Here is a 17,312-nt window from a genome sequence, read left to right as displayed (position 1 = left end):
TGGGGGCGGGCAGCGCCCTGCTGCTGCACATACCCCCAGGGGAGGCATGTGTCCCCCAGACTTGTGTGTGGGGCAAGGGCGGGCTGTGGGCTCAGGGCCAGCGGCTGTGCTGGCCTCTTCTTGGCAGGGGGCTGCACTTGGAGTGGGCAGGGGGAGGGCAGGTGGCTGTGGTGCCGGGTGGGGTGGCTACGGTAAATTTTGGGGTGGCTCAGTGTCGCTGCTGCCTGCCCCGAGTGCAGCCCTGGCCCAACCCCCCTGCTGGGAAGAGGCTGACACAGCCCCTGGCCCCAGCCCACCTCTGCCCTGCACACAAATCCAGAGGGGCGCATGCCCTCCATGCCTCCCGTGGGGGTGTGCACAGTGGCAGGGAGCTGCCCTCCCCCTCTTCCCTAGATGAGATACCTGTGGCTCCCAGCCCCAGGCTTTCATTCAACATCCTGGCTGGGCAGCACCTACCCCTGCCCCACTCCCTCCCTTACTGTGGGGGCCTCGATCTGCGCCTCCATATGCCTTGCCCCCCACAGACTTACCGGCCAGATGCTGCTCTTTTAGCTGCCAGGCTGCGTTCCTGACCATGTGCATGTTGCAGCTGCATGCATGCATGCAGAATTTACTGGTGACATTATTGGTTACACCGGCCAGAAAAAGCTGATTTGCCAATAATGTTAATTTTCTTTCTGTTGGTGCCGGTCCGATATCAGACTGATATATCGGTGCACCTCTATACCCAAGTATTATAACGCTATTAGATTATTATAGCTGAAAGAATAGAGAGAAAGCAGTTCTCTGTTTGTTTACTCTGTACATTTAACAACACTTGAATGTAGCCAGTTCTGCTATAGTTGGTTTCTCCTGTCTGTGCAGGTGTCTTATGCAGAAACAAAATGGAGACAAATATTTTTGAGAATAAAAGGAAAATGGAGATCTATAACAGAAAACTAACTAGAGGATGTTGGTGCCAGAGGCAATACCTGAACTTACTTTTAGTTCATTTAAAAAAAAAAAAAAAAAATTGGCCATGTTGATGACATCTCCTTAATGTCTTTGTCTCACCTGCTTTAGAAAGTGGTTTCAGTTCCACGCTATGTTTTACTGTTTGGGCATTATTGCTTTTCTTTTGCTTCTACAAAGCTCATAAACATGAAGCCATATCAACATAGACATTTTGTCCCCTTTTTCTAATTAAAAAGGGAGGAAAAATGCCATGTGTCTGCCAGTTTTGAATTACCGAATGCATTCATTGCTGGTGTATGGAAGCTGTATAGGGTGAATTCTATAAGCTTTCACTGGAGAGACTGACTCCCCGCTTGTGTGAATAATCCTACTTGACTGCAGGAAGACACCTCACACAAAGCAAAAGGTTTTCAGAATTGGCTCCAAGAATGATCTCTGTATGTCCCAGTGTGCTTTGGTTGACATAATTGGTTCCAAAACTGGTATGGAAGGCTCCGTTAAGTTTGTGGATCATACTAGGCACTTGCCGTTTCCTGTGTAGTATTTTCAATTAAAAGCTTGTTAATAAGGGAGCATGGTGGTCTAGGAGAAATTTGGAGAGTTGAGAGTGGTACATTGATCCAAAACATTTGTGAACCACTTATGTACTGTATTCATTTAGCCTGTACCTTCATTAGATCAGGAATTTTCTTGTGCTGCACCATGTGCTGTTGGTAATAATAAATAGTAGATTGTAAACTGCTTGGGGAAAGGACTGCATCTTTCTTTGTTTTATGTAGTGCCAATACAATGGCTTTAACGAGAAATGGTAGAAATGATTGTGCTATTCACTTATAATAAAATATTTCTGTTTAAATTACTGTAGCTGAATCCCTCACATTTACAGCATGAATGACTTTCTGCTTCACAGATGCAGCATTTAAAATCCTGAACCCTATGACGGTTCCAAGATTTTTTAGGCTAAACAGCAACAATGCCTTGATACAATTCTTACTGGAGGTAATGTGGAGTCTTTAATTCCATGTAGGACGCATCTTATCATTTTTTCTAATGCATGGTGATTTCTGGGCAAATAAAGAGAAGTGAATTGTTGTCTTCTCTTCAAGGGCACTCCAGAAATCAGAGAGCATTATATTGACTCTAAGAAAGATGTGGACCGTCATCTGAAATCAGCTTGTGAGCAGTTTATTCAACAGCAAACTAAGCAGTTTATAGAGCAGCTGGAGGAGTTCATGTCAAAGGTACAAAGATGCTCCAGATTCACTGTTAACAGGAATATTCTTCCTTAACCGGCTAGATTAAGTAGTATTGACATTTGTTTAATGCTAATTTTATTGCAGGTAGAGCTGATACTAAAGTTACCTGCATTTACTTTACCTGCTTTAATGAAAGTTACCTGCAATTGCCATTTAAAACTGTTTTCAGTGGCTTGTAACTTTGCCAAACATTTACTTTTCGGGCTCAAATATACCCTGCCAGTTACCTGCCTCAGACTGCCTTTTTCTAAATTCCAGCAAAAATTGTTCAGCTATGTCACAGAATGAGCTTAAGGAAAAATAAGTTTTTGTCCAATTTAAAAAGTATCCTTCCACTGTTTTTGTTGGGAAACTAGTGCTTTGCTGCCTTGAATTAGGGCTGTGGCTAGGTAACTATGCGTCCTGGTTTGCCTGGGACAGCTCTGGATTTTGAAGGCTAGTTCCAGCCGGTCATTGAAAATTAAATTGTGTATCCCAGAATCACAGGGATGTGGGGCACAGTCTGGGAGGAGTTGGAGCAGCATGGTGCACCATGCAGCTCCATCTCCCTGCTGGTCTTTGCCCACATCCCTCCCCTTTGGCCTCTGCCACTGTCTGCAGCAGTGCCACTGACTTGGGGATGGGGGACAGGGTCCTGGATGTTCTGGTTTTCCTTATAGTCACCCTAGCTATGACATTTATCAAGGGTATAGCCCAAGGCATAGAGATGGACCTCTTACTGTTTTGTGAAATACTGCTCAGATCTTCATAGATTCATAGATGTTAGGGTTGGAAGGGACCTCAATAGATCATCAAGTCCGACCCCCTGCATAGGCAGGAAAGAGTGGAGCCCGTTCCAGACCCTGGCCACTTGAACTGTGAAGAAGTTCTTCCTAATGTCCAATCTAAATCTGCTCTCTGCTAGCTTGTGGCCATTATTTCTTGTAACCCCCGGGGGCGCCTTGGTGTATAAAACCTCACCAATTCCCTTCTGTGCCCCCGTGATGAACTTATAGGCAGCCACAAGGTGGCCTCTCAACCTTCTCTTGCGGAGGCTGAAAAGGTCCAGTTTCTCTAGTCTCTCCTCGTAGGGCTTGGTTTGCAGGCCCTTAACCATACGAGTGGCCCTTCTCTGGACCCTCTCCAGGTTATCCGCATCCCTCTTGAATTGTGGCACCCAGAATTGCACGCAGTACTCCAACTGCGGTCTGACCAGCGCCCGATAGCGGGGAAGTATCACCTCTTTGGATCTATTCGTCATGCATCTGCTGATGCACGATAAAGTGCCATTAGCTTTTTTGATGGCTTCGTCACACTGCCGACTCATGTTCATCTTGGAGTCCACTAGGACTCCAAGATCCCTTTCCACTTCCGTGCCACCCAGCAGGTCATTTCCTAGGCTGTAGGTATGCTGGACATTTTTCCTCCCTAGGTGCAGCACTTTGCATTTCTCCTTGTTGAATTGCATCTTGTTCAGTTATTGAAAAACTGCAGGTCTCATGTCTACTAGAGATATCTTAGAACCAGGCATTTGCATTTGGCACCAGTTCTGTCTGTCCTGGCTGTGTTTCCCCAGGCATATGCTGGCTGAGCAGAACCTTTCAGTGGCTTCTCTTAGCATGGGAGGGCCAGGGAGAAATAGACAAGCCTGGGACTGGTATGGGGCAAAGTCAAACGTTGCTTGCTGGGTGGACTAGGGCTGGTGTCAATGTCCCCTGAATTGCAGTGACCTGGAATTCTTGAGTCTTGCCTCTTATCTTGTCACCAAGAATGTGTGAAGCAAGCTGGCAAATTTGTTGTCTTCTGCTGTGTCATGGTGCTTACCTGCTGACATCTTGGTTTTGCTGTCATACTCCATTAACACAAATAGCAGAGCTCAAGTGGACCTGAAGGGTCCAACTCTGCTGCTGACCCGCCTGGGTAGCAATAAGTTGTCATAGGATGGAGTTCCTTTTTATTTAGTTTGCTTTTTCTTTCAGAAACATCAAAAATGAGACAACTGCAGTAAAAGAATGGTCAGATTGCAAAGGCAACTATCAAGGCAGGGGTGTCAAAGATGCAGTCCCTGGAGCTGTTTTAACTACCCTGTGGAGCTCCTAGAGGGACCAGAAATTGGTGGGTGGGATCAACAGGGGTCAGCTCTGTGCGGGCCACCTCCCGATCCCGTCCATGTCGCCATGTGCGAGCCGGGAGTGATATGCGGACCCGTCTTTGCGCACGCGGGCTGTGGCCAGCAGCCCAGGCACGCGGGGTCAGAAGGGACCGCGGGGCGGCAAGGCACGCATGGGCTAGAATTAGTCACAGAGGCGTAGTGGTTGATTCAAAGATTATTTACTTACACCCAAGATGGTCACGGCGTAGGCTGGACAGTTTCCCAGGTTCAGCTCCGCTTAAATCCTCGTTGGAGGACTATGACAAATTCGGTTCTTGGGCCCTGGAGTTGTTAAGGCTCCGCGGGTTCGGCAACTTCTTTCCCATGGAGTTGTTGAAGCTCCATGGGTTTGGTTCGGCTCTCAGGCCCCGGAGTTGTTAAGACTCCGTGGGTTCGGCAATTGAGTATATAGGATAGGGATACGTCTAGGATTGCGCTCGGCGACGGGGAGAGGCCAGAGGCTGTTTAGACCTCTGTTGCCTTCTTAAGAAATGTGTTGGGTTCGTAGGGATCCGCAGTGCTTAGAGATCTTCACTCTCTCCCTCTCGGACTCCAATTGCTTTCTCTCCCACTTGGGCGGAAACCACCCAAGCTCTTTATACGGCTAGCAAGCCAATTGCTAGCCGCCACGTGTGCATAATTTAACACAAGCCAATAATGGGACTCGAATTAAAATACAAATGGCAGGAACTCCTTTGCACCGTGCATTTCTGAGATGCAAAAGAAATGCACCATGCAAAGAAAGCTATACATTGGCGGGTAAATTCTCCGTTGCACCGGAGTTCTTTGTAGCAGAAAACTCCACCGTGCAAAGAAGCTGCAATTTGGCGGGAAAATAATTTAGCAGTGCCGAAGCGCGCACAAAACAAAAATCACAGCTTTGGGTTGTGACAAGCTCCACCACTGAATTCCTACAGGACTTCAGGGGCTTGTCTGGTAGGGGGGACAGGCAGGGGCTGCATTAATGCCTACACCCTCACCTATGCTGGGTCTCTTCAAGGACACCGCTATACTAAAGAGCTAGGAAATGCCACAGTTAAGTTGACCTGTCCATGATTTATTCTCTGCTCCTGTACATATTAAAGAATGTATCATACCGAATAAAATGGCTGCATGCTATTTTTTTCACTTGATGGTATAATGTTTAAATAACTTACTTTGCAACGTTCTATCAACATAAGGTGTTTTTCCTTTCCCGTGTAAAATTTTTTCATGAAGATCATATCGGAAGTGTTAAATAAGAACAGAGTTACAGTGACAAAAATCAGGTTATGAACAAGAACCAAAATTAGAACAGCAGAGGTATCTGGGAATAAAACATAATGCCTTTACTTAGAGCAGCAATATAAGTTATGCTCTCCCATTAAAAACATAGCACCATTGCCCTTAGGTTAGTATTTTTCATGGAAGAATGATAGTGTGTTTAGTCTTGGCAGGTAGAAGTAGTCTGTATTAAATAGCATATCTTTTTTGCTGATGTACGGTGTTGAGGGATAGGCCTCATGTCCACAGAGGTTTGTTTTGTTTTTTTTTTAAACATTGCTTTTCATAAGCTACATGTGTAATAGTAAATCTGTCCATTGGTTGAAGAACAGTGGCACAAAGTCCTTCAGTCTGTTCAGAGTACATCTGAGGTAATGTAGTAATACTGAGCATCTCATCCAGAAGTTTTTTCATATTCTAGTTCAGTATAGAAAGATCAAGCAGCAGGGCTAATTAGTTGATGTCTATGAGGTACTCAGAAAAGGAAAAGCATTATCTCTGCTAAATGTTACAAATCTTCTGAGTGTAAACAGGTTTATAATGTGGATCATGACCTCTCAGGAATGGTGGTTGCAATGTTGTAGGGATACTAAAAATATTTTCCTGGCTTCTGGGAATTTGGAGTAACTAGGAAATACTCATTTAGAATGAGTAATTCCACAATGTTTTGATCCATGAGCCAGGTAAGTTATTAAGATGCCTAAAAATGAAGATAAGTGTCTAATGGGATTTGCTAATGTGTCTAAATGAGTTACGAATAAAACTCTCATTGAAAGTTACAGGAGTTAAACAAGCAGGTTGCTTAGTCACTTCTGTAAATTTCCTTAGGCAGCTGTTTCTTTAAGAGACCAGATTTATAGAAGTATTTAGGCTCATTTCTGATTTTAATTTTAAGAATTTTACTTCCACACAATATATGACATTTTGACAACTTAGTTTTACTTAAAAGCTATAGTTTTGACTCCTGCACTTGCATTTTTTCAACCAAGATTAGATGGATGTTTGTCTTTTATGGGCTTAGTGCTGCCTTTATTTACAGTTTTCTGCACTCTTTTTTTTTTGTGTATAGCAAACATATGTATTACTGAAGTTAAATTAGCCTCCTGTAAATTTTATAACCAAAATCAGGGTATAAGCCTTTAACTGAATTGCTAAAATTCAGTTTCTTACTTTTTGTTTATATTCTAACTTGGAACATACAGGGAAGGGGAAGCCAATTAAAGAATGATTGGGGTGGGGGGGTTTAGATACCGATCAGGGAGGAAAACCCTTCTCATTCTCCCAATATAATTGTTTTAGGTAGCTGCATTAAAAGCAATGGCCAACCAAGGAGGTCCCAAGTACAACCTTTCACAGCAGCCTTGGGCGCAACCAGGTATTCACTTTGTTTTATGTTTTTCATATTAGTTTTGAGACATTTGCAGGGTAATAAATAGGTTAAAAAAGGCAGTGCAAGTTAATTTTCCACGTATTTTATAGAATGTACTTTAAGATAATCTTTCTTTTATACAGAACAGAAAAACCAAGACCCTTCCTACTTATAATTTCTGATAACATAAAAGCAATATAAATTTTAGCCGTTGTGCTGTTTTCAATAGGTAAGCTTAGATGTCATCCTTTTCTGTAGCCTGTAGATCAGGGCTTTTGGTACTTGAAAAGCTTCATAATATGAGTTCAGTTTGTAGATAAATTAATTCAGCACTTAAAGCTGTGACTGCTGAAATGTATTTATGAGACAACCATTGACTAAAAAGTGTCCTGAAGAATTCTTTTTTAAAATTCAGGTTTAGTTTCTGTACGAAGGAATTGAGTTAGTTTTTGAGAGTTACTGTTCATGTTTTGTAAGCATTTTACATGTTTAACTCTTGTGACTACCCAAAATAGGAAGCCAGTTCCATAGTCTCTCATTGGAAGAGAACATGTCATAAAATGCGTCATTGTGCGTGAGCAGTTCAGGCCTCACAGTGTTACAAAAGGCCCTAGAAGGTTGCATGTCTGAGTGACATTGGGATGTCTGTATTCAGTTTCAGAGATTCGAACCTTTGTTGCATCAAGATCTTAAAATGCAAAACCATTAGGTTAATTCATAATTAATTTCTGCTCCAGAGCAGGTCAGGCAGTTTCAAGGGCTAACTTGAGCTTTTGGTTAATCTCTGGCTCATTTGGGAATATTTTATAATATTTGTTCTGTGATAATTCTGTACCTAAGTGGAGATGTAGGGATAGTTTGTTCCTAAGTGAACTTGTTTCTCTTCAGTGAACTATGAAGTAGAAGGTTGTATGATGGGTAGTGCCAGTAAGCCTGAGTTGTAGGAAGGTGTGAGAACTTGTTTTTCAAGGCTGGAGTGTGCACGCTATGGAAGAAAGTGAAGTTCATACTTCAGTGGAGCATTCCCTAATCTGAAAGCAGTATCTTTTACTGGACCCACCAAGTACAATCTTGGCTGTTTGTTGTCCCCTGATATCTACCACAGTGTTGGTGATTTGGGAGGCAGGAGTAAACAAAGATAAATATTTAAAAGCTGGAGTCAATAAATAATTAAAGCATATAAACCTTACCTGTTCAAGTTTTCAAAATTCTGTAATATTTCCTCCAATATTTTCATCATGATTCTGTTGCAAACAGCATTAAAATGATCTAGCAATATAGTAACCATGCTTCATCCAGCACAGCATTCTTGTGTAGTAGGCTACATAGCCATCTCAGATACAGAAGTTATGTCTAAAGCAGTCTGTCAGTCTTCATCAACAGCTTGAGGAAAGAAAAATTGCAGTATACTGCAATATTTTTCTTAGGCTCAGCTTTCCAGTTAGATAAGGATCTATCTAAAACAAGCCCTACTTAGGTTTTTTGCCATTGAAAAGTGGTGTCTGGAGCATGTGGAGTGCTGAGGGGAGGGCATAGGGTCCTGGCCTGCATGGGGTAGAGAGAATGATTTGGACATATATTTCAATCCGGAGAACCAAATTTTTGCCTAATAATAATTTACTTTACTTTCAGCAAAGGTCACTGATTTAGTGTCTTCCACTTACAAGATCATAAAAACAAAGCTGCCGTCAACATTACGAAGCATGTCATTATACTTGTCCAATAAAGACACTGAATTCATTTTGTTTAAGCCGGTTAGGGTGAGTATTATTAGAATACACATCAGCATGCTTTCCATAGATTTCACAGCTTTAATGCAATAGATTAAAGGCTGTAAGAGTGTATTTTCTAAGCTTGTTAACTCTTATTTCTGGCTTCTGTAGCAGTAAATTGATATAGCTGTTTCTGTAGAAGTTAATTGATACAGATGCTTAAGTTTCTCGATTTTCATTATGTTTCTCTTCAACTTCCACAAGAGTTTTTTGAATTTGTGCTAAGCTGGTCCACCACATGTTTCTGTATTCTATGTTAGGAACTTGGGCAGTAATCATGGGAAAGATCTGATGTATATGTAAAGTAAATGCAGTATTACAAATTGTAGCATGACTCTGCTTTGAAAAGTAGCTGTATAAAAGTGGCACCTAGCTCCATAGAGGTGAACACTGTTTTTCAGACTAAAGGAGAAGACAGATGTACTGCTTATTCTTTTTAGCCATTCAGTCTGCAGATTGTTTACTATGCTAATCGGAGAAAGTGCCACATTTACTCTGTATTTATTTGAATATAAGATAACACTTCAATAATTAAGTTCTAAATATGAAATATTTATAAATTTTAGGGCTGTCAAATAATTAAAAAATTTGATCGCAGTTAGTTGCACGATTAAAAAAATTAGTTGCAATTAATTGTGATTTTAATCACACAGCTAAAAACTCAAAAGTATGTGCAGCAAAACTCCAAGTTATGCAAAATTATGCAGGTACTTTGTATGGTTAGGGGTGTGTTGGGGGAAGTGAAATTTGTGACGGTGTGGAAGGCTATGTGTGTGTGGGGGTGGGTTTGGAGCCTGGGGAGGGGGGTTCTCACATACCTTGGCAGGACATGGGGTACTGTGGATTAGGAGAGAGGGGCAGCAGCAGGGCTGGGGAGGCTGTGGCTTGGGAGTGAGGGGCAGACGGGTAGACACACACACACACACACACACACACACACACACACACACACACACTGCCCAGCAAATAAGTGTGGGGGAGGAAAGTTCTGGGGAGGGGGCGATTGGGGCCCCCACAGTGAGGGAGGGAGTGGAGCAGAGGCATGGGCAGGGGCTGGGGTGAATGGGGACCAGGGATCAGGCTGGGTTTGGGGATGGAGCTGTGGGTGGCTCATCCGGGGCGGGGGGAGAAGGGGGCTACTACCATGGATGTGCATGCCCCTGGGGAAAGCATGGAGGGCACATGCCCCCTGGATTTGTCCCAGCCCCCCTGCTCCCTCCCAGGTGCAGCTGCCTGGAGACTGTGCCTGGGCTGCCTTGTGGTCCTCTGCACTGCTACCACTGCCCTAGGGGATGGCCCAGAGGCGGCAGTGACAGCAGCGGAGCAGAGCCTGGTCATGGGCTCCAAAACCACATGCGCAATTAACGTGTTAAAAAAATTAATGCAAACAATGATTAATACTTTAATTGCATGCGTTAATCGTGATTAATTGACAGTCCTAATAAATTTGTTATAATTTTTTAGGTATAGAATCTAATTATTGGAGGTTTGCCTTGAATTTGTCTCCATTCTACTGTTACAGCAGAGAAAATAAATCTTGGGGGAGGAGGGGTAAGGTGGCCCCTTACTCTGTCCCCTCCCAACTTCTTCCCTCTGAACCCCTTTCCCCTCCCTGCTACAGTCAGACCCTGTTCTCCCTTAGCACTGGAAGTGAGGGGCAAATTTGAAAACACTGACTGTGAAATAAATGTGCCTGTAGTAATTTGCATATAGGCATATTACTATGGGTAACCATAGACTTGGTTCATCCAGAATTGATGCATTTTACCTTTTTACCATTTTACCTGTGTACCTCCATAAACACACTGTTAAACAGCACTTTTTTGTATCTACTTGTATATAGCACAAACTATGCCTGATATTAGTTTAAAACCAAAAGGCATATAATATACCATATAACTCTGGGGTGGGCAAAATATGGCCCATGGGCTAGATGTGGCCCAGCAACTGATTGGATCTGGTCTGTGGGTGGGCACCTGCCAATTGATTGTACCCAGCCTGTCCCTGCAGGGCTCTGCGTGGGACTGAGCCTAGCCTGGGGCAGCCCACGCCCACCATTGGTCCTGGTCAGCAAACACATCTTCCTAGTGGAGCTGCTTGGGTACTGCTCACCTTCCCCCACCTCCAACAGCTCCTCCTCCTCCTCCTGCGCTGCTCCGAGTAGCAGGTAGCACAGGGGAGCGGCAGTGTCTGTGGATGCACGTGCCAGTTAGCACATGCCCAGCTAGGCAGGTAGGAGTGTGCAGCCAGGTGGCTCCTGCCCTAGCGTGCTGGGCTCCAGCTCCTGGCCTCCTTCCACCCACTTGGCTGCCCACAGGTGGCTGCTCAGTGCAAGACAAGGAGTGTTTTCCTCCCATGCTGATGCGGAGGGAGGACCTTATCTTTATATTCAAGTAAATAAAGTTTTCCTCCTTTTTTGCGTAGCACAAACCTTCCTTAAAATCCAATAAGTTGCATCTGTTCAAAGGCGCTGAGGGCTGTACTGGGTTAGTGGAGGAGCTACATTTTGTGATTGTAGATGGTCAAGAGAGAACCCAGTTTAGTTCTTAGGTGCCAGGTTCAATTTGTAGGGCAGGGTATTGAGAGAGAACATCTTTTACTTAGCACATTTGATCTGGAGTTGTCTAGCAACCAACATGGGAACCTCTCAATGCTATTTTTATAGTTACTATTCAGCAGAGAACCACTTCTTAGAACACAGGTGTGAAGTTCTACCAAGTGACTCCCTTGACCTCACGCCCCATTCACTTCAGTAGCAGTTCCCCATACAAGATGTTTGTTTGTAATAAACCTTGTGGTACTCCAATATTAAATATTTTTTTCTTTTCTTTATAAGAATAACATTCAGCAAGCATTCCAGAAGCTTCATACTTTGTTAAAGGAAGAATTTAGCAGTGAAGATCTTCAGATCATAGCTTGTCCTTCAATGGAACAGGTACATATTGAAACTCCTTATTTTGTAGTTTTCTTTTTCATGCAACTTCCTCTCTTTTGTTTAATTGTCCAACGTTACCTTAATGGGTAATTTTATTATCCCAAGTCCTCTTTATTCTCATGTTTTGATCAGGAATTAATTTGAACTCTGAGAAAAATGTAATTATTTAGCTTTAGAAATAACTTAGGGCAGGGATTGACAACCCTTTTGGAGCAGCCGTCTAAAATAATGCTGCTCCATCAGAAGCAAGCCACCACTTCTACGGCACCAAATTACCAGCAGCATGTATGCAACCTGGCTGCTGCTGTAGTGTTGTTGAATTGGTCCATCACCAAACTGTTGGTGGTACTTGGGCTTTGCAGGCCAGATGACTTGGCTCACAGCAGATGGCAGCTAACATGTGGCAAGGCTGAGATCTGAGCTGCCATGGGTTACCTTCCTTTTACCTTGGGTTACGAATGTGTGTGGGCAATTGTCATGAAGTCTCCAACGTGCAGTAAAGCCCAACATATTTTGGCCCACATTTATGTATGTATGTATGTATGTCCGTCCATACTCTTAGTTTTATAACTGGTGTTAGTGATCAGACATGTTGCTGTGGGTTATTATTGCTTAAGGTCACAGCAGAGACTCATGTGGAGACCTACATCCATCCACCGTGAGCACCTTATATCTGTGAAGAGGGATCAGATGTGCTTAGTATATAAAAAAAAAAAAAAAAAAAAAAAAAAAAATCTTTAGCCCCAAACATGAGAGAGTCCTGCCTTTGATGCTGTTTTCCTCTTCATCCTGCAATTAATTTGGGAAAGCATTGTGAGGACCTGGTTGAACTAAAAAACAACTGGAAAATGTTTGAATATCTATGGAAACTTAAACAAAAACGTCAGCATAAAGATGTTTGAAACGCTAGGAATTTTCTTTATCAGGGTATCCTGGCACATACCACTCAAGAGATTTAGTAGCTTTTTAAAAAAACGATTTTTACTCTGGGGTCTTGGCTATAAATGAAATCCACTGTGGTGGTTTTAGTTGAGTTTCAGTTAAACTTTTAGTTACATTGTGGTCAGGAAAGAATTTCTCCACGAGGTTTTTGAAAGAAATCCTAGAAGGGGGAAAAATTTGTGTTGATCAGGAAATGAATCAGTGGATTAAAGTAGATTTATCTCGGGGCATGGACAGGTGACAGGTTTACCACAGAGTAAATGGTAGGGCTGTGTGAAATAGCACCGTTTCGTTTCAGCTTGGCTTCTGTTTTACCAGGACAGTGTTTTGTTTCAAGTCTTGTTTCGTTTCGAAAGCACTGTTCCATTTCGTTTCGTCGAAACTGTTTCGCTGTTTCAACACTGTTTCGATTTTTCACTTATTGGCTATAATGGGGAAGCACGAAACTTGCAGGCATGGTAGCTAGCCCCTGCTAAGGCCACGAAGCCTGCCAAGTTTCAAAGAGATAGATGCAGGGGTTTCTGGGAAACTGCACGTCAAGCTGCTGACAAGCAAAACTTGTGATGTGTGTGCACGTGTGTTAAGGCGCTGCCGTTTTTTCTGTCCCTCCCCCAGAGCACTGGGATTGGAAGGGGCCTCAGGGAAGGATCACAGTCACTGGCCAGCTACACAGTCAATATCAGAGCAGTTCTTCCCCCTTCTTCCCCCTCCCTCTCCTTAGTTTCTGTGTCCCTGGAAGCCAGCCCAGCTTTGAAACTCGAAATGTTTTGAAACTTTCGAAACATTTCAAGTGCCCTCGTTTCGTTTCAAGGCTGTTTCAAAGCCTTTCATTTTGTTTTGATTTCGCTATTTCAAGCTGAAAAACCATTCGAAACAGCGTTGAAACAAAACACCTAGCGAAATTTTGCACAGCCCTAGTAAATGGATTATGCTCTGTGATATATGTTGATTGGACACACAAGGCGCAGCCTTACATTGTGCAGGTCATTCCATACTTGGGTAAAACTGCCCCTCAAAGTGACGGGTGTATACCAGTTGTGTGTCTGTTCCCCTAGTTGAATTTATCCTGGAGTGGCTCAGTGCTGAATGCAAACCAGCTTCTGGGTCACCTAGTGGCCAAGTGCTCTAATACTGTCAACTGCAAGCAGCGAGGTTGAGAAGTGTTCCTGTAGCCACTTTTTACTACTAATATCCAGAATAAAATACTCTAAAATAATCATGTTGTGTATCTATACCAAGGATTGGCAACAGGCGTCATGCTGGGGCATGAGCACAGCTTCCAGAGAGGGGAGCTGCATCCACAGTGCTGCCACTTTTTGCTCCCTGGCTGCAATGTGGGCATAGCTTGCAGCTGGTGGGGAATTGAGCTGGGGCTTCGAGCTGTGCCCACACTGCACCTGGGAGGCTGTGGGGGCAAAATGGGGAGGAGTTGGGGGGAAAGCAGCAGCAGCAGCAGAGATGCAGCTTTCTGCTTCTGGCTCAAGCTCAGCTCCCTACCAGCTAGAAGCAGTGCTGCAGCTGGGGATTAGAGACACACAACAGTATGGTGGGCACAGCTCCCCTCTGGCTGGAAGCTGTGCTTACACTCCAGCAGGAAAGCAGGGGGCTAGGAGAAGCAGTGGTGGCATGGGCACAGCTCCCAGATGCCTGGCCCTGGCACAGGGAAACCCACCTTACTGCTGACGCACCAGCAAAACTACCTGGCCCATGCTCTACTGGAGCTGGGTTGGTTGTTCCAAACCTGCAGTTTATAGAGGATGCCAGCCCCCAGCTTACACCACTAAAGTAATTGGACTGCTGCACTTTGAAGGATAGGAAATACTGGACCAATCTTTTGGGTCACTATTCTGAAGCTTTGCAGATTTGGGTTTATAAATGATTCCAGATGTTGCCTCTGGGACATTTTGAGTTTGCTTGCTTTATCTTTGAAATGATTTACTTCACATACCCAGTCACTTTTTAAAAAAATTAAGTGCTGGTACTCAGACTTACTAGAAGCTTTGGCACAACTGACTACAGCAGATAAAAAGCTAGTCTGTCATGTCAGTAACTGTATACTAAGAGTTAGCAAGCAAGCAGAACTGGATGCTTGCACTTTTTGACCAATATCCTTGTAGTTCTCTTTGTTCTCCTAAATCTCTGAAGATTTATGTAGATGCTGAAACAAACAAAACTGGCCTGATCTCAAAACTGGATTAGCTAATACATGGTTCTGCTTTTGTGTTTGTTTTTTTTTTTTAAGGTGAATCTACTTCTGTCAATGTCTAAATAGTCTCAAGGTTGAGCTGTCGGGAGTAAGTTTCTGTTGTTACATCAGTGAAAGAGATGTGAAGACACTTGCCTGAAATAAATAAAGGATCCCTGTGTGCTGTCCAACCTGTATGAAGGGTCTCTATGCTGCTTAACACAGAATTGTGGAAGAATTGAGCGCTATAGGTAACTTTTAAGTATACCACATTTACCTTTTTTCTAAAGGTGAAAAATCTGTTCAAGATTCTTGTACAAGCTCAGTTACTGCCTCCATCTGCCAGTTGGGGATTCTGAGTTAAATCCTTCCTTGCTTTCCTTTCATGGATATGATATGTGTGCAGTGGATAAAGAGTATTTGCCTAAGACACTCTGAAAACATTGCTAGGAAACCAGACTTAAGAAACGAAAAAATCGGCACATTTGAATGAAGACGTGAATGTTGGACGTTGCTGGAACTGGGTTTTAAGAGGCACACTTCAGTTTGTTTGTTTTTTAAACCTCCTGAGAATCCTGTTAGGCATAACTCAGTTTGTGAAAATTTTGTATTACATTTCCCTGAAATTTCTGATTTTCCTGTAACATTTGATGCACTGTATTTTGAATGCCCTGTGTTAAAATCAGTGATTCCTGACCCCTGGACTCTGACTCTGGCTTGCTCTATGTGAAGAACTTTCCAAGAGTTCTTCCCATGTTACGAAATGGACACGTGGGATTTACAATGAAAAGCTGTGCAATAAGATTTCTGATGTGTGTGAGGGAACTACCTGTGTTCTGAAGGCTTTATTGTAAAGTCAGGGTTTAGCATTGAGATTCTCAGGTACTTATGGTTTTAGGAAAGGGTTTTTCTTTTTCTTTTTTTCTTTTCTGTTTGAGCAATGCACCTATATGGGTGAAGGGGACTACTTGGATGCAGTAGGCAATGCAGAAGGCTGTTGGTAGCAGAGCTGTGACTGTGTGGAACTTGGGTGGCACTGTTATAGATGAGTAAGTTTTAGAAAGGAGGAAGCACCATTGGATGAGGAAACTTCTTCAGATCATCTTAGTAAATAGATCAGAAGAAAAGTACCCACTGGGCAGCAAACTGTCCGTGTGTAATGTCTCGCTGTGGTCAGTGTGCAGTGCGTGTATGTTGCATAACCAAGGTATGTCCTACTTCAAAAGGTTAAGTGCTTAAATACATGTCCGTAAAGTGGAGGAAACACTAAAGGTGGCTTTAAGTGTTTTCAGTGACTAGGGACCTTACTGTGTAGATCCATGGAATGCAACACCGGGACTGAAATGGCAGATGTATGCATTTCTGAAACCAGTTCTCCAGCTTGCATGGTGTTTTATATTAATCTTTGACGTCTTAACGCAAGAGTTATGCTGTTACAGATGAACCAACTGGGTACTACACTGGCAGGTTTTAAAGCCACAACGAGTAGCACTGTAGCAGACCGTTCTGAGGAAGACAGAGACATGGTATTTACAAGACCTCATCTAACTCTTTGAAATTAACTAAAGGAAATAACAAGGAAGAGAACTTATCCTTTCCCTTCACCTATTCAAGAATATAGGCTGTAAAATAATGTCCAATGCCTTGTAATATATGTACAGTTGGTATTTTTTATAGTATTTTACAAAAAAACAGAAACAAACCCGCATGATTGCTTTACAAAGTAATGATTGCTTGTACAGAAAGGGTGTGAAGGGGAAAATATGTATTACAGTAGTCACTGTTCTGAATCTTTTCACTTCTAAAATGACCACACAGCTTTGAGACAGAGTTTAAGGTTACTTGAGCAATCAGTTTATACAGCCTGTTAGCTGAATGAAGATTTGTTTAAACATGTACAGTTTCAGATATTTACATATACAAATAGTGTAAATAATTTCAAAAGATTAATTTAAAGTGCTTTATATTATCTGACTAGAATCTTGCTGTTTTTAATGTTTTTTTAATAAAAAAATTGCTTCCTATTTTGGTGCCTGAGTTAAGCTTTCTTATGTACCTTGAGGTTTGTTTAACATGATGACTTGTAATGAATTGAAAAAACACTAAATATCCTTTAGGCATGCATAGGATTTAATTAAGAAAAGACAAGTTATTTTTATTAGGAGTAAGAGAATTGGCTTTATTTGGCACAGATAGGTGTATACCTGAATACTGAGTGTGCAGCTAATTGTGTTTAAAGTAATCACTTTATAGTTGTAATAAAAGTAAATTTGTATTTTCTTTACTGATGATTTTGTGTGACTAAATGGTCTCTTCACTGCAGTTGTCTTGGGGAGAAGAAACTGAGGTTATAATAGAAGAACATATTTTAACTTGTTGGTCTTTACTTAAGAGCAAACTTGGGAGTTGAAAGCAGAAAGTACCGGTATTATTCGGCCCCTATTTTATTTGATGGCTATTCTTGGGCTAATCTTCCCATACTTTTTCATTACAATGTAGTGTTTG

General features: G+C 42.6%; 1 protein-coding gene across 2 annotated transcripts in view; it reads left to right on the top strand.

Moving 5' to 3' along the window:
- COG3 (component of oligomeric golgi complex 3) overlaps positions 1 to 16,968 on the top strand; it is a 47,776-nt gene extending 30,808 nt beyond the window's left edge. For both annotated transcript variants that reach the window (XM_025214727.1, XM_025214726.1), the window contains exons 17-22: positions 1,865 to 1,953; positions 2,061 to 2,195; positions 6,904 to 6,979; positions 8,606 to 8,733; positions 11,582 to 11,680; positions 14,865 to 16,968. In XM_025214727.1, coding sequence (XP_025070512.1) covers positions 1,865 to 1,953; positions 2,061 to 2,195; positions 6,904 to 6,979; positions 8,606 to 8,733; positions 11,582 to 11,680; positions 14,865 to 14,894 — 557 coding nt within the window. In that variant the 3' untranslated portion in view covers positions 14,895 to 16,968. The remainder of the gene's footprint in view (positions 1 to 1,864; positions 1,954 to 2,060; positions 2,196 to 6,903; positions 6,980 to 8,605; positions 8,734 to 11,581; positions 11,681 to 14,864) is intronic.
- Positions 16,969 to 17,312: the final 344 nt, after the last annotated feature.

Source organism: Alligator sinensis, unplaced genomic scaffold (genome assembly GCF_000455745.1).
Source record: "Alligator sinensis unplaced genomic scaffold, ASM45574v1 scaffold1219_1, whole genome shotgun sequence".
NCBI classification, from domain to species: domain Eukaryota; kingdom Metazoa; phylum Chordata; order Crocodylia; family Alligatoridae; genus Alligator; species Alligator sinensis.
Note: the sequence above shows the minus strand (reverse complement) of the source record. Positions and strands in the feature narration are given on the sequence as shown.